Raw genomic sequence first — 25,256 nt, 5'->3', positions numbered from 1 at the left:
CACGGACGTAGATTCACTTGGTGCAATGATCAACAGTCCCCTACAATGAGCAAAATTGACCACGTGCCCAGCACACCGGTGCCAAGCCACCACGTCCGGCCAGCTTGCCGGCATCTCACCGCCGCGCCCAGCCAACACACCGACGCCGGGCTGCCACACCTGGTCAGCACTAGCGCCACACCACCGCGCGCGCCACAGCACGATAGTCGCTGCCCTGCCGCGCGCCCTCTCGCTGTCACTGTCGAGCCTTGGTTGCCAGCCAGGGCCACGCACTGCTGCAGCCGCTCCGCCGCCGCCTGAGAAGCAGTGTGTCCGGTTGTCCGTCCAAAGCACGAACAACAAAGGGAGAGGAAGTTGGAGAGAGTTCCAGAGATGAGAGAACTTATGAGATTGTTGTTAATGTGTGGGAAGATAATGATGCTATGCAGCTGGGAGAAAATCAAGGAGCGTGGGTCCCAAAGGGAAGTCAAAACCAGTACACATTCAAACTGCTTGCACGCGGACTAGCTTTTCAGTATGTGAAATCGTATCTATTGAAACGGTTCTAAAATGACTCACTGCTGAAAACCTCTAATTTGCCGAGTGTTTTTATGTTTGCCGAGTGTATTCCCTTAAGCACTCGGCAAAGTGTTCTTTGCCGAGTGCTACGCGAAAAACTCTCGGCAAAATAATTACACTTGGCAAACAAAGGGTTTGCCGAGTGTTTTCTTTTTTGCACTCGACAAACAAAGGGTTTGCCGAGTGTTTTCTTTTTTACACTCGGCAAAAAAAAGAAGGAGAAGAAAAAAATAAAAAAAACTTTGCCGAGTGCCCCGATCTGGGACACTCGGCAAACAAAAAATATCCTACTTAACCCACCCCTCCTGTGCCCAGCGCCCCACCCCTCCCGTCCCCACCCCTTCTTCCCCTCTCCTCCCAGCCCCCAGCGCCTCCTCTCCTCCCGGGCCCCCTCTACTCCTCCTGCCAGCGTCACCTCCCTCTCCTCCTCTCCCGACGGCCCCTCCTTCCCCGACGGCGTGGCGGTGCGGATCCGACGCCCTCTCCCCGGATTCGGCGGCCCCTCCTTCCCCGGCGGCGTGGCGGCGCGGATCCGGCGCCCCCTCCTTCCCCAACGGCGTGGCAGCGCGGATCCGGCGCTCCCTCCTTCCCCGATGGCGTGGCGGCGCGGATCCGGCGGCCCCTCCTTCCCCGGCGGCGTGGCGGCGGGGATCCGGCAGCCCCTCCTTCCCCGGCATCGTGGCGGCGTGGATCCAGCGCCCCCTCCTTCCCAGGCGGCCCCTCCTTCCCCAGGCGCGAATCCGATGGCCCTCCTTCCCCGGCGGCGTGGCGGCATGGATCCGACGGCCCCCCCTTCCCCGGTGGCCCCCTCCTTCCCCGGCGGCGTGGCGGCGGGCGTGGTGTCGGCGGCGGCATGGGCGGTGCTGGCGGTCGGCGGAGCAGGGTGCTTGTTTTTTTTGTTTTTTTCAAAAAATGTTTGCCGAGTGTTTTTGGGGCACTCGGCAAAGTCTTTACCGAGTGCGCGACGATTGACACTCGACAAACAGGTCTTTGCCGTTAAATCCTACGCCGAGTATCGTTTGCCAAGTGTTACACTCGGCAAACCCTTCGCCGAGTGTTTGTGGGGCTTTGCCGAGTGCCCTTGTCATTCGACAAAGATCCTAGTTCCCGTAGTGACTGCTACTAAAATTTCAGTCCCTTTTTGGAAATGGGTAAGTTAAGAACCGTTTCAAGAAATTGCATAAAAGGCAGGTGTCTTGATATAACCGTTTCTAAATATAGATGTATCTCTGGAGCCGTTTTCCTACAAGCACTATCCCTGAAAATGGATTTTCAAAGGCGATTCACACTACTGGATACAGAAGATTTGCCGAGTGCCAGGGGCACTCGACGAAGTCCCAAAAACACTCAGCAAAGGGTTTGCTGAGTGTAACACTCGGCAAACGACACTCAGCGAATTTTTATCGGCAAACGCTAGTTTGCCGAGTGTTTTCTGTCGAGCACTCGGCAAAGAAGTTGCCGAGTGCAAAAAACACTCGCAAACTTAAAAAAATAAATAAATAAAAGGCACGCCGACACCACTGCCGCACCACCAGCACCGCCACCACCATCCACGTCGCCACCACCACGCCGGGGAAGAAGGGAGGGCCCCACCACGCCGCACCACCACCATCCACTCCGCCGCCACCATGCCGGGGAAGAAGGGAGGGCCCCACCACCACGCCGAAACCCGCACCGCCACGTCGCCGAGGAAGGAGGGGGCGCCGGATCCACGCCGCCGTGGAAGGAGGGAAGGAGCTGGATCTGGTGAGGGGGCGCTTGATCCAGCGAGGGGACGCTGGGACAGGGAGAGGGCAGGGCGCCTCTGCGCCGGGAGAGGGAGGAGGCAGGGCGCCACCGCGCCGGAAGAGGGAGGGGGGAGGGTGCCGCTGCGCTGGGAGAGTAGGGCCGCGCGCGGGAGAGGAGGGCTGTGCCGGGAGAGGAGGGCCGTGCGTGGGAGAGGAGGGCCGCGCCGGGAGAGGGAGGGGGCAGGGCGCCGCCGCGCCGGAAGAGGGAGGGGGGAGGGCGCCGCTGAAAGGTCCTTGTTTGGTTTTGGTAATTGAGTGACAACTTAGGTGGACTAATTGTGTTTATGTGAGATACACATGTGATTAGTCCACAGGTACATGTGTATGAGCAACATATGCCATGAAGGTGAAAATGGCTTGGAGATGTTGCAAAGCTCACACATGTGATGATGAAGGAGCTTATTGCACATGAGACATGACATTGAGTCATGTGATCAAGGTGGAGAAGATCAAGACAAGACTTGGCTTGATGGACCGGTTGCAAGCGTGAAGGGCAAGTCGAAGGCTTTGGAGTGATGGACCGCGTGGCGGTGAAGCTTGAGCAAGACTTGGCGCCGATGGACGATGGCAACGGTGAAGAGCAAGTAAAGTCAAGATCGATGAACCAATATGATCACGTGATGATATGAAGTGGATCATATCATTGTTGATCGTGTTGGTGCATGTGTTGCATCGACATTGGAGGAGATGGAATGGAATGCGCAAGGCAAAGGTATAACCTAGGGCATTTCATTTCACCGGTCATAGGTGTGTAGAGAAGTTTATGACCGGGTTTATGATAGATGGCCGTACTATCAAGAGGAGCAAACTTGTTTGCATATCGGTCATCTAGTGCCACTCGAGTGATCTAACTTTGCATCGTCGCTAGGATCGAGTGGCGTGGCAAGTTGAGTGGCTAACATCCTTTGGGAAATGATTGTGAAAAGCTAACACAGATACACATAGTGGTGTACACTTAGTGGTGTTAGCACATTTACAAAGGAGGTGGTGTTTGCAGGGTTGAGATGGGTTTGGGTCCCTCTCTCCCTCCCGCCAAGCTTGCGAGGCAGGATTCGGCGCCTTCGGGAAAATGGAATGCCTATTTTCTATTGCGCCGGATGCAAATTCTTGTGGTTGGCACATTAGAGCAAGGGTGAAGAAGTTAGAAGTGAAAACGAGTTGGTCGCGAAGATGCTGGCGTCGGTCAACTGACCGGACGCTAGGTCTGAAAGCACCGGACGCTGGCAGCATGCGTCTGGTCGAGCTGGTCGGTCGGCACAGTACCTAGGGTATTGCATCGGACGCTGGTCAGGGTCCGGTCAAGGTGGACCGGACGCGTTCGGTCGGAGAAATACGCCTCGGGGAGCTTACTGGAAATGACCGGACGCTGAGGTCCAGCGTCTGGTCAGTTGTAGCTGCTGCGTCCGATCAGGACAAGTGACCGTTGGAACCGGGACACATGGTCGTCTGCGGGCGACCGGACGCTGAGGTCCAGCGTCCGGTCAACACGACCGGAGCGTCCGGTCGGCCCAATTTTTGCCCAGTGAAGGGGTAACGGCTAGTTTAGCCCTTGGGGCTATAAATAGAAGTGTCATTCGGCCATGGCTGGAGCGGAGCACCTTGGGGGACTTTGTGTCCATGCTTGAGAGTGCTTAGGAGCCCTCCATCTCACACATACTTGATAGCGATCATCCGATTGTGTGAGTGAGCGATTCTAGTGCGATTGTATCGTGAGGTTGCATCGAGTGGCACTAGGTGATCGAGTTGCAAGCCGGTGGTGCTTGTTACTCTTGGAGGTTGCCACCTCCTAGACGGCTTGGTGGTGGTCTCCGTCGAAGCGCGCAAGAAGCTTGTGCGGCGCTCCGGAGAAGTGCTTGTGAGGGGCATTGTGCTCGCCCCGCGCGAGCCGCGAAGAGCAACTCTAGTAAAGCGTGTCATTGAGCTACCCTCACTTCTGGGTTAGGTTCTTACGGCGCCCGACGTGCGGGCTTAGCGGGTGATGCTAATTAGCCGCCGAACCACCAAGTGAGCGGTCGACACAACGGGGACTAGCGTGTTGGCAAACACGTGAACCTCGGGAGAAAAATCATCGTGTCAACCTTGTTCTTCCCGTTGGTTTGCATCCCCATTACACAAGCTTGCAATTACTTTTATACATATTAAGCTTGTGTAGTTGCTCTTGTAATTAGATAGCTTGTGTAGCTTGCTAATTACCTTCTTGCTTGTGTAGCATAGAAGTAGCTCCCTTACGTGGCTAATTTAGTTTTAGTAACCTTGTTAGTCATATTGCTTAGTTTGTGTAGCTAAGTATTTGCGCTCTCTAATTAGGCATTGGTTGCCTTATTATTGAGCATTGCTAGTGAGCTTTGTTAGCTTTGTGCTTTTGCTTACTAGCATGTGTAGGAGCTCTCTTGTTGCTTAAAATACTAGTGCCATAGGTTTGTGTAACCTTGCTTCTAGAATTGTTTAGGAGAGCTCTAACTAGCCCGGCACCATTGTCGCATAATTGTTATTTTTGCAAGGTGCTAGTGAACATATATAGTGGGGTATAGTCTTGGCTAGACCGATAGTTTTAATTCCGCATTTGTATCAGTTAGCCGACGCGATTAAGTTTTAGAAAAGACTATTTACCCCCCTCTAGTCCGCCATCTCGATCCTTCAGCCGCCACGCACGGAGAGAGGGAGGCGGGGCGCGCGGCGGATTTCGGGGGCGCGCGGCGGATTTGACGAGAGGGCGCGCGACGGATTTGGAGAGAGGAGGCGCGGGGCGCGTGGCGGATTTATATTAAATTTTGTTTGGCGAGTGTTCTAGATCCGAGCACTCGGCAAACTTTTTTTTTATTTTTTTTCTTCTCCTTTTTTCTAAAAAATATTTTTTTCTTTTGCTAAGTGTCCTAGATCTGGACACTCGGCAAAGTTTTTCTTTCTTCTCCTTTCCTAGAAAAAATATTTTATTTTTTTGTCGAGTGTCTTGGATCTGGGCACTCGGCAAAGTTTTTTTTTTCTTCTTCTTCTTGCCCAGAAAAAAGATTTTTACTTCTTTGCCGAGTGTAAAAAAAAAAGCACTCGGCAAACCCCATCTTTGCCGAGTGTTTTTTTTTACACTCGGCAAATCTCCTTTTTGCCGAGTGTTTTTTTTGTGACACTCGGCAAATCTCCTCTTTGCCGAGTGTTTTTTTTTACCGAGTGTTTTTAGCGCAACACTCGGCAAAGAACTTGTTCGCCAAGTGTCCGAGGGAATACACTCGGCAAACATAAAAACACTCGGCAAATTTGAAGATTCCGGTAGTCACTGGCTACAGTACTTCGCATTTTAGTTAGATACAGTTTCCCATGTCAACCGTTTCTATATATAGGAAATCAATGCCGACTGTAAAAAAGATTTGTGTACTAGTGTTAGGGTATCTAACTAATATATAGTTAGTCAACTAGCTAGCCAATCATAACTAATTTGAGCTAACTTGTAGCCCCAGCTAGTAACAAGCTATGTGTATCAAAAGCACCTTAGTTCGGCTTATTATCTCATCGTACGAGAAAATGATTTGTATTCATCACTTCAATAGCTAGCTGGCGAACACACCTGAATGTAACAGGCCGCAGTTGGTTATTATAATTATTGATTGCAATGCTCGCGGATTCATCCATAACCACCAACACCACAGCAACATGTTAATGTGACATCTTACAAAAAGAAGAAAAAAAACGGGTACTTATAATAACAATGTATTATTCAACAGGAATAGATCAACAATCCTGTTATTATCTGAGTCAGAACAATGATTGATCAGGATAGTGAGGATACAACAATCAAATAAAATGTTAATGCATGCGACGTCTTACAAAAAGAAGAAAAAAAACGGGTACACTTATCATAACAATGTATTATTCAACAGGAATACACCAACAAGTCTGTTGATTATCTGAGTCATCAGAACAATTATTCATCCGGATAGCGAGGATAAAGCAATTAACTAGCATACATACTCGATGTCGATGGAGGACTAGCTAGCCCTACATTAATAGCATATCTTTCGCAGGTAATCGCCTTAAGAAGCACAGAAAGATGGAGGGCTTGGTGCGAGTACGAAGCCTTGGATGCCTCATGATGTAGAACCCTGGTACTGCCAGAAGAAGCTTCTTGTATGGTAGAAAATACGCCATAGCTGCGGCAATGAGGAGGAGGAGCATAAAGATGGCAGTTGCTATAGGATCCCTCCAGCTTAACAGAGATTGGATCCTTTCAAACTGAGATGCCATGTCACCCACGACAGTCTGAACCCTGCCGGCAATGGACCGTAGTCTGTCGTACCTCAGTCTCACCAAGCCGTCGTCCCTCTGACTTGTTGGATATGTATCGAACTCCTCGTCAAGTTCATCCGGTTGCACCATGTATACATGAGAAAAACACAAATCAATATATGTAGGTCTCCGTGGCCGGTATCGGTAATTCCACACGCCCACCAAGGCAATATACACGAGCACCAACGGAAGTACCAGTTGACGGAACCATAGTGCTAAGACAAGGATGGCATGGATAAGCAAGGTAACAAGTGGGTTCCTCCATGAGCGCACACCATCAAACCAGCGTAATGGAGCAAAAATGACCGGGAAAAGCACTGCTATGAGCCGCAAAAAGTTTGCTTTGGATCTCCTCATACTAAACGAGTTATTGTTGCAGCTCTCGACGTTGCACATGTAGGCAACAACCTCTTTGCTCAGGGGCGGCTCGATCCGGTCTAACCGGAGCGCCAGGATGTTAGCTGCATGTGACCAGAGTTTACCATTGGTATCATCTGACGACCCTACTGTTGCAAAAAAATCCTCCTGCTCTTCGTTGAGGGGCTGCACATAGTGCATCCTGGGCAGAGTGGGCCGTACGTACATACGTAGCATGTTGGCGATTGATGGCAGTGAGATCTTCAGTGCTAGATGCAGCTCACCGGTTTTGATGGGCCCGGAAGGGCTCAAAGTGACGAGGGAGTAAGCATGGGCATATACTCGGTCAGTTTCGAGAGTAGAGAGACGGATCCGTACCTTGCCAATCCTGTGGTGCGCACTGCTAGCCCTGACTGTGCAGTGGTCAAAGACGCCAACGTTGAGCACGGTTGCAATGTCATATACATCCCATGTGTACTGCTCATTGAATACAGGATCAGAGGATTCGATGATGGTGCGAGTTCTTACCCACTTGTCGCCATATTTTGCCACACAGTATGGTTTAAGTTGAGCTGCTGATGATCTCCCGCCGCTTCTTGTGTCTCCTCCCTCTATATGTCGTCGGAGGCCGGTGGCGCGGAGTATTCCAAGATGAAGCCTGCCGATGGGCGGTTCCCAGAGCTGCCTCTCGGCGGGTCTCGTGTCGTCCAAGTAGCCCTGAGGATCATGACCAATGTGATACCCACCATCCAACAGGGTCCGGAGACGAATTCTCATGTGGCTCAGGTTTGCACCAAAAAAGCCTCCCTGGTGGTCCACCACAGAGGCAGCGGCATCCGATGAGTGTGGATGTGGGTTCTTAAGATCAAACCATTGCGGTGCGTGAGTAGCAATGGGATCGTAATGCCCATAGGCTGCGACATCGAGCCTGTCGATCTGTGCCAATGGTATACTGAGTTGGCCGATGACCTCCTCCTCTTGCTCTTGTCTGCCAAAACTTAAACTTGATGCGGCGACGACATAGACTTGAAGGTTAGACTCGAAGAAAGGCTGTGCAGCGATGAAGACGAGGTCGTCGCCGTCCCTCCACTCGTAGCTGCCACTAGACGTCGTTTGCATTGTCTTGGCTGCTGGCCTAGTCTTCTGAACCTGGTCCCCCAAGCATGCCTTGCAGAACAGTTCGTCCTTGAGTGACCTGGCTCTGGCGCCGCCGCCGTCGGCCGCCTCGTCCTCGTCACACGCGACGACACCCTGAACCTCAACAATGGTGACCCGCAAGCACCACAGCCTTGGATTCTCGTACACTTTGGGGCCGTATGGTGACTCCCACGCATGGCGGTATGCTTCATCAGCCTGCGACCCTATCCAGATCGCAAGCAGCAAGCTGGCCTTGCCTAATGTAGCCTTGCCGCGTTCGTCCAGCAGAGGGTGCCATGTCGGCTCTGGCTCGTCATGGTCTGGATGCCTTGTTGGAATGTCTTTGAGATAGAAGTAGAGCTTCCCTACAAATTCATCTCGCACCAGATCCCCATCCTTGACCACCACATCTACGAAGGAGCTTGGAGGCGCCTTTCCGCTCTTCAAGGAGAACGCAAAGGTCTTGTTCCACTCTGGGTTGTCGTCCCTCTTCAAGCACTTGGTGATACCCTTGTTGTAAGCACCAAAGTTCACCTCGACAAACGGATCAAGGCGACCGTATGCGTCCACGTCCGGCAGCCCACGGGCCTTTACCACCACCACAAAGAGGAACTGCATTCGCTCCACCACCTTGCCATCCTCGAATCTTGGTTCGATCCTCCTCGGAGAAATATCGTCGTCATGTTGCAAGGCCGTGCTGCTTGTACTACTACTATTATTGTTGTTCTCGTTGTTGCTGCTGCTGGCTGTTGTGTTGTTGCCCACGTCGACGCCACTAGTCTTGTTCTTGTCTTCTTCTCCATAGCGATGATCCTTGCTTGAAAACAGGTATTTGAAAATCTTGTTTACTTTATCACCACCATCCTCTGTTTGGCGAGCACGATTGTCGTCCTCGATTTCAAAGAGAGCCTTGTCATCAGCGGCGGAATGGAACACCTTAAGGGTCAGTTTTCCATTCACTACTAATTTGTCTTCCCTGGACCTGGTGAGCACCGGATCGTCGTCGCCGCTTAAAATCTTAAGCAGGTCATGCGGAAAGAGCCCAGCCTTAGAGGAATGGCTGTCGAAATCTTTCTTATCAACCACGGCCTTGCCCAGCAATGACTCCGAGCTGCTAGTCTCATCGATGCTGTACACAGCAGCTTCAAGATCGAGGCCGCCACCGGATGCGGAAGGATGATCATCACCATCGTCGTCACCTTGTTGCTCATCTCTCATATGGAAGCGGATCGTCTGATTCCATACAGCATCCTCCTTTGTTTCCGTCCTCGCACTCTGACCGTTGAAACGGAGCTCTACATAATAGCTCGTATTGCTGTTGCTGCTTGACGGGAAATTGGCGTCCACAACATGCACAACCAGGTAAGAGGTCGCCATATATGTCTTCTTCCGGCCGGCCTAAGGCTGCGCTGCCGTCTGCCTACAGGATGACAGAACGAAGATCAACAGATGCCACGCAACAACATCAAATTAGCTGGGACAATCACAATATATGATACCCAACCAACAGCGCGACTGGGAAACATCAATATATAACCTTTTAGCTAGGATTATTAGGATCCAAGCAACTTCATCATCAATAATCAAGCAAGGAAGCAAGCTAGCTAGTTATTGCCGTCAAGAGGGAGAGCTAACGATAAAGGATCAGTGCGAAATGTAGGCAAAAAAACAAAAAGCTACCAACCTCTGGTGAGAATACTATCGAACACTCAAGAAAGTGCGTAGAATAGATATCCCAACGAGCAAAACTAAGTTTTTTTTCTTTTTATTAAACCAAGAAATCCGAACAAGGAAAATCTCTTACTAGCTACGTGCTCAAGGATCTAGGTATACGACTATGACAATACCATTTACATGCACTTTTAGGAAGAAACAGTAAAATGAAAATATGAAAAGAAGTAGAACTGTTACCTTATACAAAATAGTAGTACGTCTCGACCTCTCTAATAATGAAGCATCGCATCATGGCATCGCAGGTCCTCCCATCACCGGAAGATCAAGCGTTAGAACTAGCTGTCCAAGAGAAACTATATGGCGATGCCCACGATACAATTGTTTTCTTCGTCCCACTCTGTAGCTCTTCCTTGGTCGCATAGTCCAACTTTTGCTCCGGTCAATCCTCAGCATCAAGAGCAACTTGCTTGCGGTACCTGTTCGCTTGGAGAAATTCTGGAGGAATTTGGATGGCTTAGAGGAATGCTAGAGGAATTTGTGAGAGAAAAACACTGTTCCGGATGAAAAAAAGAAGCGGATCAGGTCAGGTTTAAGAACACGCGAACGGGGCCATTATTGGTATAAAAATTTTTGTTTAGATCCTTTCAGAAAGTATATTATACAAGTGGTCCTGCTGACAGAACTAACTTTCCTGCTCCTAAAAATAATACAAGTATAGCATAGTACGTACTTTCCTCGTCTCATAAATGATGCCATTCTCACTTGCCAAGGAGCCGAATACTCTTAACTTTGTTTAAATATATATAAAAATATTTATATTTATAGCGTATAATTAATAGTATTTGATTAATCACTAAATATATGTTTAGAATACATTTATTTAGAGATATAATATTTACTAATATTTTCTATAAATCTAATTAAAACAGATCAACTCCTTCCTTTTTCTTCTTTCGTGGGACATGGCCGTTTGCACGCCTCCCCATCGAGCGAATCCCCTCCCCTCCTCCTTTTTCCTCTTTCCACTCAAGCTCGCACACGGAGCGCACCATGGCCGACGCTTTTCCCACCTCGTGAACCGTCAGTGTTTCCTTTCCACGTTGCCCCCACTTCCCGGTGCGCTGCACCACCACCTCCGGTCGCCTATATAAGATGCCGTGGTTGGTGTCAGTGGCTAGACCTGCTCCCTGTTCAAATCCAGTACAGCCACAGCGTCTTTGTAAAAAATTTCAGACGTCATAACTTGCAATGTGTAGCCATCACTGGTGGGCCAATCAATCAATAAAAAAGCTAAACCAATCATCCGTCTGTTCCCTCTAGCTCTCCCTCGCTGTCTTGTCGAAAGCTAGACCGATTTTCTTTTTAGGGAGCATTTGGTATAGCCTCTTGGACAGCTCCAAGAGCCATTTTAGCGATCCTTCAGCCACATGCTTTCTCACCCAACTTTAGCATTACCAAGGATCAGTCTTCTCTTTAAAAAAAAAAGGAGCAAAGAGTCGTGCACAATAGATATATTATATCCATTATATATGACCATCAATGTATGCATCATACCGTAAAAAGAAGAAGAAGAAGAAGCTAGCCCGGCATTAATTGTACGGGCCTCACTACAGGAACTGCTGGATTCTCCGAGTGCCAGTTGCACTCGGGGAAGGCCCAGTTGCACTCGGGGAAGCCTTCCCCGAGTGCAACACTCGGGGAAGAGCCTCCGGCTAACCCTCTCACGGGAAAGTCGCCTTCCCCGAGTGTAAAAAATCGTGCACTCGGGGAAGGCTTTGCCGAGTGCCGTGCTGGCACTCGGGGAAGACTTGACGCCGTTGGCCGCCGGCCGACGTCGTTTTTTTTTATTTTCTTCCCCGAGTGCAACACTCGGGAAAGATTTTTGAATTTTTTTTTTAAATACTCTTTGCCGAGTGCCGCAGTTCAGGCACTCGGGGAAGAAATTTGTTTTTTTTTTAAATCCCTCTTCCCCGAGTGCCACAGCACAGGCACTCGGGGAAGCCACCTCTAAAATTCTTTTTTTTTGTTTTTTGCTTTTCCATGTAAACAACAAAGCATATATATATATATATATATATATATATATATATATATATATATATATATATATATATATATATATATATATATATATCACAAACCACAAATCAACACCAATATGTCACAAACCACATTTATATATCACAAACGACCAAATTTGTCCGAAATCCACAATATATTACAAACCACACGTTCAAAAATACACACTATTCCAAGTTCACAAGTTCAATACAAAAAACGACTCCGAAGGCGGCTCACGGCGACTGTGAGGGGTGGGACGCCCCAGCGTGCGATCCCGGCGACGGTCCAGGTGGGGATGGCCCGACGTGCGATGCCGGCGACCCTTCGACATGGTTCGACGCCGCCCCCGATTGATGCTGCAAAAAAGATAGGAGATTGCACGTGAGTGATTAAGATAAAAATATAAGGAGTGTAAAGAAAAGTTGAAAATTTCGGCAGCACCTCCCATGCACGGGGAGGTTTCCAAAACCTGCAAGAAAAACGTCGGCACGAAGGCCGACAACCACATTTCCGGCACGAATGCCGACACATCAACAAATCCGGCACGAAGGATGCTTCACCACAATACCACATAGAAGAGCGGAAAAGAAAGACGACAAAATTGACATGGATATTCCAATGAACAAATAACCTCTCCAAAGATTTTAGAACTACAATTTGGAATTACTAAATTGGCTAATTCAGTTACATGCCACAAGCCAACAGAACCTTGAACTGGAAAGATGCAGAATTTATAACTTTTATAACTAAAAGTCACTACACATGCCAAGATAAAGGTACCTCAAAAATGGTAAGAATACACTTCAGCTTTAGCAGAGTTACATGTCTTGGTTTATAGTAAGTTAGTAACTAAGAAAGTAAAATACTTAGAAAATAATACCAACCAAGTGTATATAGGATCATAAAGGGGTGCACTTTCAGATTACCTTATTGACAATATTCTGGTAAGCAAATCTGAGAGAGTCGATCATCTCTTTGGAGTCAGAGGAGTCAATTTTGATCTTCAAAGTCTCCAACTAACAAAATGCACACCATTTCAGAATTATTTAAAGTAAAATTGTAACTTCAATGGTTGTGCTGATGCATTCATGCAGAGGTACAGCAAGAAAACTAAGTGCAATACATACTTTCCCTCTGTTTGAGTTTATATAAAAAAATGAAGATTAGACTTTTCAAAAGCACCATAGCAACTTGCAAAGGAAAAAATTCCAACAATATAACTTTACTTTCTAGAACAATGTGAGAACAAATAACTAGTTAGCTTTCACAATTTGTACCTTTTGATTAGTTAAATTACAGTCATATAACTCACTGCTGATTAAACCAGTACGCCATGTGAAAGTTCTTCACTGGTGCAAACAATTACATACGATACCATATAATGTGGTTATATGAAATGCAGAAAGGTTTAGCTACCTAAAACTGGTTGTGTTATCATATTCTACAATATATGATTTGCAGGCAAAGAATAAAATGGATAATACCTCAATAAACAGAGCGCGGACATTTTTCACATCTTTCTCACTTAAATCTAGAAAGACCTGAAAGGTTGACGAAAATTAAATGATTAAGCATAGATCTGTGTGTAGTCAAGAAAAATATCAGTATAACAGGAACTAAGCTCACATAAAAGCTACATCCTAAAGGTTATCTTACTGACTCACTGTGCAAGATCGTCAAAAAGAATCAACAGATCTTCTCAATGTTACAGTTTAAGCATTGCAAAGAAACAAGCATATAGCCAACATAGAAAGGTTCAGAAAACAATTACGAATGAGGCACTGATTCAAAAGGTCTATGCTAGTGATCAAAGGACCTTTAACTGTTGATTTAAACAAAATTCAAATTTACTACAGACAGATTCTCAGATTTGAACTGATCGAATGTTTCTAATTTACAGGATAAAATTAATGTATATTTCTTATGTTGATTATAAAAAACCCACAAGGCTACCTGTTGTCTACGTTTAACAGGCAACTGTGAAAGGACATCTTTCTTCAACCTACGGATCATGACAGTTGCTTTCATCAAATTATGCAGCTCCTCGTGATTGCTAGCACCTTGATACAACCCGAAAAAACCCTGCAAAGTCATGTCGTAATTAGTCACAATTGGCAACAGAAAATGAAGAAAGCAATTTGATAAATCTAGTACTTGCCTCGGGGCCGGGGCTGGGAGCGCCAGGCGGCTTGCCTCGGGGCCGGCCGCAGGCGGGGAGGGGGCGCGCCGGCCATACGGGCCCCGACGCGCAGGACAGGGTCGCGCCGGCAGGGTGCCCGCCCCGCCGTCTCGTGCTGCGGGGCGCGCGGCGCGGGGGGCTGAGGGGGCGCGCGCGTGTGCGGGGCTATCTGCGGCGGCTGCGGGGCTGCGGGGGCGCGCGGTCGCGTGGCGAAATCGGGCGGGGGGGCTGCGGTTTTGGCTCGCTTCACTGGCACGTAGCTTCGGGCTGGGGCTCGGGGCGCGCGGCGCGGGGGGCTAGCTGCAGCGGCGGCGGGGGGCTGCGGGGGCGCGCGGACGCGGGGGCGAGCTGCGGGCGGGTGTGGGGTGGCCGGGTGGGTGGCCGGTTAGGTTTAGATAAGGCCTGCTGGGCCTTTTTTTTTTTTAAGTCTTCCCGAGTGCCCTGTCCTGGCACTCGGGGAAAGGGCCTCTTCCCCGAGTGCCAAGGAAAGCACTCGGGGAAGAAATTTGTTTTTTTTGTTTTTTCTGCCTAATTTTTTTTTGTGGGGCCTTCCCACATTATTTAAAATTCACTGTTTCAATTTGGGACAATTTTGACCTTTTTTGTTATATTTCGTTAGTTTTTTTCGTTTCGTTGAATTTTTTTGCATACTTCGAATTTGAACTGCAGGTGCATGAAATAATGGAATTTAGTGATTCAAAAAATGATATTAATGATATTTGGTGTATGTAGAGGCCTTATCCAGGAACTCGCATTAAATGTCGAGCATCTTGTTGATGTAACATGACGAACAACTTGCGGGAAAAGTGTATTTAAATTATATAAAATCCGAACGAAGTCCGAAAATCACGAAACTTGTTTGGGCGTCGTGTTATCGCATGTAGAGGCTATGATAAAAAATTGAGAAGGTTTCGAGCAAGTTGCGACGTCGGATGCCTAAAACCCAGACTTCTCCGCATGTGATCACTTGTATAAGCATGCGGAGATGTCTGGGTTTTAGGCATCCGACGTCGCAACTTGCTTGAAACCTTCTCGATTTTTTACCATAGCGTCTACATGCGATAACACGACGCCCAGACAAGTTTCGTGATTTTCGGACTTCGTTCGGATTTTATATAATTTAAAAACACTTTTCGCGCAAGTTATTCGTCGTGTTACGTCAACAAGATGCTCGACATTTCATGCGAGTTCCTGGATAAGGCCTCAACATACACCAAATATCATTAATATAATTTTTTGAATCACCAAATTCCATTATTTCATGCACCTGCAGTTCAAATTCGAAGTATGCAAAAAAATTCAACAAAACAAAAAAAAACTAACGAAATATAACAAAAAAAGTCAAAATTGTCCCAAATTTGAACAGGGAGTTTTAAATAATGTGGGAAGGCCTCACAAAAAAATGAGGCAAAAAAAACAAAAAAAACAAAAATTCTTCCCCGAGTGCCTTCCCTGGCACTCGGGAAAGGAAGCCTCTTCCCCGAGTGCCCTGTTCTGGCACTCGGGAAAGGGCCTCTTCCCCGAGTGCCAGGAAAGGCACTCGGGGAAGATTTTTTTTTTTAAGTTTTAACGGCGTGGGCAGGGTGGACCGTCAAGTAACATGTTTCTTTGCCGAGTGTCGATCTTCCCCGAGTGTTGCACTCAGGGAAGAGGGTCTTTGCCGAGTGCTGCTCTTTACCGAGTGCCAGGATCTCTGCGGCACTCGGGAAAGCCTCTCTTCCCCGAGTGCAATTCTTCCCCGAGTGCAACACTCGGGGAAGATTCTCTTTCTCGAGTGCCCGATTTTTGGCACTCGGGGAAGCCAGCGACACTCGGGGAATTTTGCCTCTCCCGTAGTGCCTCCTTGCTAGTTCTATAATATAATACACCAGGAAAGAAAGAAAACCCAAAACAATTGCCTAGAGCAGCTGCATCTCCACGTAAAAGAGAAGAATAGCAGCAATACAGAAAGATCATTTTGTGCCGTGGGCTCAGGACGGAGGACCACAAGTCCACAACCATGGGTGTGTAACCTACTCATCACGCATGGAAGACGATGCCACTTTGGACATTGGCCACAAGCCCACATGGGTGCATGTTGGGCACTTTTGCTTGTTCCATATTCTTGATGGCTAGCCCCAGTGGTGTGGATGTACGTACGGTGACTGCTCACGGCATCCTATGCGCTGCCGTGCGTTCTTCCCCATACTGTGTGAGGGTACCCAAGTCTACTTCCTACTAGTAACAGGCAGCAACGTACACGTGCTGTGTTGACGGGATTTTTAGGCGACGTGCATCCAGATCCAGGATTTCTACGCCCCGGCCGTAGTTCCTGTCTGTATAATACTCTATATTCATGCTCACCTCAATCTATCTTATCTTACGCCGTAGTTCCTGTCTATATATTTTCTTCTAGCTTCGGGTCGAGGACGACCTTAATTCCGATCGAGGAAACCATAATATTATGCGAAACCGGTGATGAGTATAAATAAACCATGCATTCCACGTTTTGATTCCGTGGTGGGGACTGATTTTACAAGACAAACTGCCGTGCGTACGTGGGGCTCTGATCGCTACTCAACTTACCATGGATCAACGCCACCTAGGGCATCTCCTTTCGTTTCCAAAGCTAGCAACGAAAAAGCTGGACACTGACGGTGCCACTGAGCCACTCTACTCTTGTAACACCCTAAAAATTTGCAAAATTTCAAAATAGGCGAAATTGATTTATTTATACTATTATGTGTGCATTCAACGTAGGGAAATAATAATTTTATGAAATTAAAATTAAATATAAGGATAAATACATGTTGATGCATTCATGCTGCTGCACTTTTATTTATGTGATGACTGGTTTTGACTAAATAAGAAAAGGATTTCAAATGCTTTTGAAAATTGGATTTGAAAACCACAAAAAATAAAAAGAAAAAGGAAATTTCCTTCCTTTCTCCCAGGGACATGTGCAGATTTGCCCTTGCTGATGCCGGAGCTTGCGCGGGGTGTGGTGGCCTGGCCGCGGGGCCGACGCTGGCACCAGGGCAGAGGCAGGCACGGGAGCGGTTGCTGGCGTTTATGTGGGCGAGCCGCCGAGGACGGTAGCATGCACGGGAGCGGTTGTCGATGAGGGCAGGCGGGGCCTCGTCGTCGTGCCGAGGCCAGGGTAGGCCACCGTGCGCCGAGGTCGAGGTGGCCGAGGCAGTGGGGACGGAACAGCAGCGGGTCATCAGGGCGGAGGGTTTTTTGTGATGCATGGAACGGAGGTTCGCGTTGGGGCAGAAGTAAGGCTGTTTTACCAGGCGGTTCACCAAAACACATTTAGCTCCATCGGTAGAGCTGCTTTTAGAGCCAAAGCTAACAAAAGATGGTTCACTAGTGAAGCTGAACTATACCAAATAGGCCCTTAAAATCTTCAAGCACCGGCGCCTTTTGATGTATGGCTCCTAATACTTGTAGAACAGGCATCACTACCTGCAGTGTGGAGTAGTGCTTAAGTACTCTCTCTCCTCTACAAGCTTCGATCAGTCTTAGATCACGCCGTGGAGGGATCATTGAATTTGTATAATGATTTATCCCAAGGATGGAAGAATGTTGGTCCTTGACTTCCTAGATTACCCACAGAGCACAACATGTATGAAAAATTATTGGCACTTATACAACAGTAAGTCGAGATATGCATGTGTACTTTTCAACATTTCAATATTCTTGATGAGGGTTTGGAAATGACTTGGTGATTTTATTAGAGCTCTGCAGCGCATACAAGTGGTATAAGTTCATGGGTGGAAAACATGATATAAAACGACAATCAAAACCGTTGTCAGATGGATCAAATATCTGGTAAATTTTAAATGAATATCATACATGTCTATTATATAAGTATATGTAGAAACTAAATAACCACTTGCCACTTGTTACATAGTGCCACAAGCAACCATTGGGATCGGTACTCTGTGGGTACTGTGTGTGTGAGTTTCTCAGACAAAAAGGGCGATACACCACGAACCCTAGCACTACTACAGAAATTAACTGTAGGGGCGGCTCTAGAGCCTCTGTAGGGGCGGCTGCGCCAGCCGCCCCTCCCAGGGTGTTCTTACAGAGGGTGCCTCTGTAGGGGCGGTTTCCTGACCGCCCCTACAGTGCCCTCTGTAGGGGCGGTTGGTGTTTTCAGCCGCCCCTACAGTGCCCTCTGTAGGGGCGTCTGGTGTTTTCAGCCGCCCCTACAGTGCCCTCTGTAGGGGCGGCTGGTAATATCAGCCGTCCCTGTAGTGGACTTCTGTAAGGGCGGCTGTATCACCAGCCGCCCCTGCTGTGTGTATTTGTAAGGGCGGTTCAATCAAGAACCGCCCCTACAGTGGATTTTCCAGCAAAAAAATAAATAATTCAAATTCAATATATATATATATATATATATATATATATATATATATAATTCAAATTCGAATCTGACCGCCACAAATATACATATATACATCCACAAACGCAAGACCATGTTCAACACAAGACCATGTTGAAAAACATGACAAGAGTAAATAATTTATCAAAAACTATTGTGACAGTTCTATCATTCTCTCAGAAATATAGAATTTTATCTCAGATTTTCTACAATCCTTCAGGAAGCTGTTGATATCAGTGCAACCACAAACTTCAATCTTAACTCATGCTAATTTAGTGCAAAACGAGAAATGACATATGAAGCACACTGGAGCTATCACTAGACCAAGATACTCACAGGAGTGAAGAACTTGGATGCACTTAGAGGTATACAGCCAGGTAGTCCACCAATCTGAAAGAATACAGAAAAAATGAAAGAATCAGCTGATGCACTTAGATGACACTACCATAAGTTACATGTGCTATAAAATCAATTTTCTCAGGAATCAGGTGTAAAGCTTCCATGTTGCACAAACTCTGAACCCAACAAAAACAGTACCACACCACATATATAGAAGCTGGAAATATCCCAAGTTTTATTTTTAGTTCCCAGACTTTGTGTATAGAGCATAGAACATATATTGAAACCAATTACTAAAAGAAATTCAAGTTTGGATGTTGCAAGTTGTGACAAAGTGGTACAGATACATGTGGAGATAGCATATCGAACAAAATGTATGCATAGATAATTAGATATCAATTTCCAAGGTAAAGCTTGGTACAAGTACATTTAAGTTAGAATCTTATATTATACAAGTCAATTACCAGTTCATCAGGGTTTGGCGAAAATGCACTGTTGATATAGACAAACTGTTGGCAACACAGACCACAACTCAGTAAAATTCCAATGTCATAAATAAAATTCTCATAGAACTGACAATTATATTCCTACTGGTGTATCTTGATGAAGTTGTCGGCGAAGAAACTCTATGACCTTCAAAAACTTATCTCGTCCTGAAATCTGGTACGAGATACACAAATAACAACTTAATCAGGTTCAAGGTATGAAAACAAAGGAGAACGTCACTTAAGCCAATTTCAGGGACAGACTGCAGTAACAAGCTGATGATGACAGGATTTAACAAAATCAACTACTTGAACTAAATCCTTGTGCCAAGGTTTACTTAGTGACATACTTACATGAGGCAAAGATCATGTCTAAAGGACTAACCAGAGAAAGATTACAGCGACTTTTTCACAAAAGAGAAATAAACACTACCAATAAGAAGCATTTAAGCAACTACATGGAACTCACTCTCTCTTAGTACTACACGACACAACATATATGGATCTAGCTGCGAGGGATAGTGCCATGGACGACACCCACCATATGCTCGATCAAATGACTACAAGGTTTAGCTCTCTTTAGCGGACAGTTATACTTTGCATATGAAGGGCTTCTTTAACTGATAGAAAACTTTGGTCTTTGATTCATTAGAATCTACTAAACCATACCTGTCACAGTGAAGAAGATAAGAATCTTTTGTAAATGAAGACATGATTTTTAGAGGCCTCAGAAACATAGCAATCATCATTTGTTCATCAACTTGGAGCGTCAAGGCATGGTGTTAACTGATGGCCAAAAAAAGGCATGGTGCTAATTGGTTTACCCTCAGAAACTGCATGATATCAGTAACATAACACTCATGCCCAGTACCTCACAAGCGAGCGAACATCAGATCATATCATTGAGCAATTCACATGTAATTTTCATCACAGGCTCAAGAAGGAAACAATAGCAAGGCGAGAGGGACGACTGCTTGTATTGGAAGCTGTGTTGCTGAGGTGGACCAATCAGATAAGACGAAGATGATGCGGTGCTAGCATGGACCAATCGCAGTTCTAGGGGCGACATATACCAACTCGCTACCCAGGGAGGCCTTCCCGAATAGAGGGCTCAGAAACATAGCAATGATCATCATTTGTTCATCAACTTGGAGCCTCAAGGCATGGTGATAACTGGTTGACCCTCAGAAATTGCATCATATAAGTAACACCCATGCCGAGTATCTCACAAGCGAACGAACATCAGATCATATCATTGAGCAATGCATATGGAATTTTCATCACAGGCTCAAGAAGGGAAAAAATAGCAAACGACAGACGCTAAGATCATCTGATCATAACCAAATCTCGGTTTAGAATCAGAAGGTTGACCACGGTAGGGGAGCTAGGCAACGTGACCCCAAAATCGCCTCTAAAATCAGAAAAGGATGTGATTTTGCGGTCATAATTTGGCCGCTAACCAGAAATCTGGAATTTAAATGGCACTTAAGCTAACATGGACTAAATTTCACAAAATTAGAACTGCATAGAACCACGGCAGAATTACCTCTGGGAACTGCATTTTAATATTTTATCGTATTCTTTAGAGGTAATAATGCAGGATCTTAACTATTGTATGCAATTTCCAAGTAGGTTGTAGCTAAGAATCCCTCTCTGCACCTACCATGGGTTCTTACAAATTCCTTTACATGTTGGAAATCACCAACATATAAGAAAAAAAGAGCACTACAGGGGATTCTATCATATTGCTATTAAACTTACGTAGTCATAACCAGCATAACTACCAAGAAATGAAAGCAGCATTAGTTGACAGACAAATAATTTCGTAGACAACCAAAGCAGCATTAGTATGCACCAAAAAAAAATAACAGCCATGTAACAAAGGTTCTGAACATGCTGAATCGTATCTCAGAAGGATGCATGAATACACGCACCTCTTGTCGACTGGCCATGCTTGACAGAGTGTACCAAATCAGGAACATGCAACAAACAAATCGAGGTACATCTAAAAAAATACAGAGGCATAAAATCGAACTACAGCCATAGGAGGACCTCAGCTAGGTGCACACGCCACAGGGAGCGAAAGGAGCCGGGGGTGGGTTCGGCGTGGCAGAGAGAGAGAGAGAGGAGTCGGGGGCGGGGTTCGGCGCTAGGAGCTCCCGACCTAGGGTTTCCTGTAGCATATGAACGCCCGCGGGCTAGAGGAGGATGCGGCGCCGGGGGGCAGGCACGCTGGCGGGCAGCCACCGGTAGGGCCCGGTCACGCTGCGCCGTGGCCGAGGACAGCCACCGCCGGCGGCCACGCGCGGTGCCGCGGCAGAGGCCGGGGAGCACGGTGAGCCGACGGCACTTGCCCGGCTGGCACGCCGTGGGGAGGCGGAGGAGGAGGACGAGGGCGACCGCAGCCGCGCCGCGCTGCTGGCGCCGGTGGCCGCCCTGGCCGCGCGTCGGGAGAGATCGGGAGAGGGAGGGAGCGGACGAGAGAGAGCGAGGAAGGGGAAGGAGAAGCAGAGGTTTGGGGAAGGGAAATCAGAAGCTGGATATTATGTTCGTTTCGCTGGATTCTGAGAAGAAGCCGTAGAAGGTAAATAAGAGCGCGAAGAACTCGAAGAAGCCAGAGAGGATGACGGGAAGCTGCTCCGGACGAGAATCAGATTCAAGAGATCTGGGCCATCGATTCGAAAATCCGACGGAGGAAAAAATTTCTACCGAGATAGCAGCTTTAGTTCGACACAAATTTACTTTCGTTGTCAAAGTTCTACAAATCAAAAGCATAAGATCAATATAACGTATATTTAAGGTCCTAATAATAAAGGAAAAAATTGGAAATCATCCAGCTATACCAACCTTAAAAAAATAAAAAACATTTTTGCTATCGTCTGGAACTCAGTATCTGAAATGATTGATAATCTGGTTTTTCAATGCTCAAACTTGCACATTTTATCAAGTCACACCACAAAAGACAACAAAGGTTTCAGGGATTTCAGTTTCCTACAACTCTTACCTTCAGAGCTAGCTAATAAGATGTTTGGTTTTGCAATGCTTCTTACAGTCCTTTTTCTAAAATTATTCGTGTTTTTTTTCAAATTAAATAAACTTCGAAAGAAACCACCACTGCAATCTCGTAGCAAGCAGCATAGAGGTCAGCACACGAAAGAGGACAAGGGGAGGAAAAGGATAACAACTCACAAGGGTCGGGGAAGAGGGTAAAAGAGAGAGCGCACCTCCCGATGGCAGCATCACGAGTGCCTGAGAGACCCTGCGGCGGCGGCGGCATAGGCGTCCAGAAGTCATTGGGGGTTGGGGTGACGGCGTCAGGAAGGACCATGGGGGCGGTGGCGCGGGTGTCGAAGAGGTCCATGGGGACACCAGCGCGGATGTCGGGGAGGCGGCGGATCTACCGCGCCGCCACCACTGACGCCGAAGTTGTCCTCCTTGGGATTCCTGGCGGTGTAGGGCGATAGCATCTAGATTTGAGAGAGAAGAAAGGAGAGGGGGGGGGGTGGAGCCAGACCAAGAGAGGAGTGGCCGGTGGCCGCACCGACGGAGGAGAGGCCGGTGGCCACGGCGACGAGGAACCCTAATCCCACGGATGAGAGAGAGAGAGGAAGACATAGAGCGAGAGGAGGCTTGGAGCAGACACGAGGAGGGGGTGGACGTGAAGTGCAGACGTGAGGGGGTGGAAATTTGATAAACAATACAGTAAATTGCAAAATAATACAGTACAAAATTTTATAATTATTTTTTTATAGATATATTTACATATACAAAAACTAAAACAACTACAACAGTTTAAAATTGCAAAATTGAACCTTTAAAAATGGGAAAAAAATTAAAATCAAAACTACTAAAATAATTTTGAGACACCAAATGATCTCAAATGAAAATTTGATAAACACAAAAGTTGTAGAGGTCATGAAGATCTACAACTTTTATTTTGGTCATCTTGTCATTTGACAAAATTTGAACCTTTCAAATTTAAAATTTTAAAAAATAACAAGTTCGAACCAAAATTTGAGACCCAAAATGATTTCAACATAAAAAGTGATGAATACCAAAGTTGTTCAACTCATTAATATCTACAACTTTTATTTTAGTCATCTTGTCATTTGACAAAATTTGAACATTTCAAATTTGAAATTTTGAAAAACGACAAGTTCAAACCAAAATTTGAGACCCAAATTGATTTCAACATAAAAAGTGATGAATACCAAAGTTGTTCAACTCATTAATATCTACAACTTTTATTTTAGTCATCTTGTCATTTGACAAAATTTGAACCTTTCAAATTTGAATTTTTGAAAAACAACAAGTTCGAACCAAAATTTGAGACCCAAATTGATTTCAACATAAAAAGTGATGAATACCAAAGTTGTTCAACTCATGAAGATCTACAACTTTTATTTTGGTCATTTCTTCATTTGACAAGTTTTTAGCATATATTGTTCACTAATCTTACACATGTCTCATATAGTTTATAAAACCATATGAGAGATGTGTCATATTTGTGAACAATGTCACTACCACTTTGTCATATGAAGAAATGACCAATACAAAAGTTGTAGATCTTGATGAGTTATTCAACTTTGGTATTTATCACTTTTTCAGCTGAAATCATTTGGGGTACCAAAATCTTGTCTGAAGTTGCATTTTTTTGAAATTCAAAATTTAAATTGCTCAAACTTTTCATATGTATATATTGACAAAACAAACAAAATAAATTGATAAAGAATGATTTTAGAAAATTTTAGAAAAAAAATCATCAGATTTGGAGTTAGTATGAGGAAGAAAAACTAGTTATAAATTTGACCCACAGATTAAAAAAAGAAATGACACTGTTCAGTATGATCACGTAAGGATCATCTAGAATAGTGTGATTTCTCTTTTTAATCTGTGGGTAAACTTTGTAACTAGTTGTTCTCCCTTATACTAACTCCAAATGTGATGGTTTTTTTCCTAAAAATTTCTAAAATCATGCTTCTGCATTTAAGTTTGATCAAACTTGGAAGTGACAATGTTTTACACATCTTAAAATTTGAAATTTGAAATTTGACAAGTTCAAACCAAATTTTAAAACCATAAATGATTTCAGATGTAAAAGTGATGAATACAAAAGTTGTTCAACTCATCAGGATCTACAACTTTTATTCTGGTCATCTTGTCATTTGACTAAATTTGAACCTTTCAAATTTGAAATTTTAAAAAATGACAAGTTTGAACCAAAATTTAAGACCCAAAATGATTTCAACATAAAAAGTGATGAATACCAAAGTTGTTCAACTCATTAATATCTATAACTTTTATTTTAGTCATCTTGTCATTTGACAAAATTTGAACCCTTCAAATTTGAATTTTTGAAAAACAACAAGTTCGAACCAAAATTTGAGACCCAAATTGATTTCAACATAAAAAGTGATGAATACCAAAGTTGTTCAACTCATGAAAATCTACAACTTTTATTTTGATCATTTCTTCATTTGATAAAGTTTTAGCATACATTGTTCACTAATCTTACACATGTCTCGTATAGTTTATAAAACCATACGAGAGATGTGTCACATTTGTGAACAATGTCACTACCACTTTGTCGTATGAAGAAATGACCAATACAAAAGTTGTAGATCTTGATGAGTTATTCAACTTTGGTATTTATCACTTTTTCAGCTGAAATCATTTGGGGTACCAAAATCTTGTCTGAAGTTGCATTTTTTTGAAATTCAAAATTTAAATTGCTCAAACTTTTCATATGTATATATTGACAAAACCAACAAAATAAATTGATAGAGAATGATTTTAGAAAATTTTAGGAAAAAAATCATCAGATTTGGAGTTAGTATGAGAAAGAAAAATTAGTTACAAATTGGACCCACAGATTAAAAAAAAGAAATCACACTGTTCAGTATGATTATGGATCATCTAGAACAGTGTGATTTCTCTTTTTAATCTGTGGATAAACTTTGTAACTAGTTGTTCTCCCTTATACTAACTCCAAATGTGATGGGTTTTTTTTCCTAAAAAATTCTAAAATCATG

At 45.5% G+C, this 25,256-nt stretch overlaps 2 protein-coding genes across 2 annotated transcripts; both read right to left on the bottom strand.

Annotated features, from left to right (window-relative positions):
* Positions 1-6,093: 6,093 nt before the first annotated feature.
* On the bottom strand, positions 6,094-10,187 carry LOC136489945 (FT-interacting protein 4-like). The gene is made up of 2 exons (XM_066486456.1): positions 10,029-10,187; positions 6,094-9,537 (listed from the first exon to the last, which is right to left on the bottom strand). The coding sequence occupies exon 2, from the start codon at positions 9,492-9,494 to the stop codon at positions 6,336-6,338; it is 3,159 nt and encodes a 1,052-aa protein (XP_066342553.1). The 5' UTR covers positions 9,495-9,537; positions 10,029-10,187; the 3' UTR covers positions 6,094-6,335.
* A 1,786-nt stretch (positions 10,188-11,973) lies between these two features.
* Positions 11,974-18,903, bottom strand: LOC136488349 (uncharacterized). Its single transcript, XM_066485310.1, has 6 exons — positions 18,856-18,903; positions 18,737-18,790; positions 13,806-13,934; positions 13,337-13,393; positions 12,779-12,868; positions 11,974-12,208 (listed from the first exon to the last, which is right to left on the bottom strand). Exons 1-6 carry the CDS (start codon positions 18,901-18,903, stop codon positions 12,086-12,088), a joined length of 501 nt encoding a protein of 166 aa, XP_066341407.1. The 3' UTR covers positions 11,974-12,085.
* Between the last annotated feature and the right edge of the window lie 6,353 nt (positions 18,904-25,256).

Source organism: Miscanthus floridulus, chromosome 10 (assembly GCF_019320115.1).
Source record: "Miscanthus floridulus cultivar M001 chromosome 10, ASM1932011v1, whole genome shotgun sequence".
NCBI classification, from domain to species: Eukaryota; Viridiplantae; Streptophyta; class Magnoliopsida; order Poales; family Poaceae; genus Miscanthus; species Miscanthus floridulus.
This window is presented reverse-complemented; position numbering and strand designations above follow the sequence as displayed.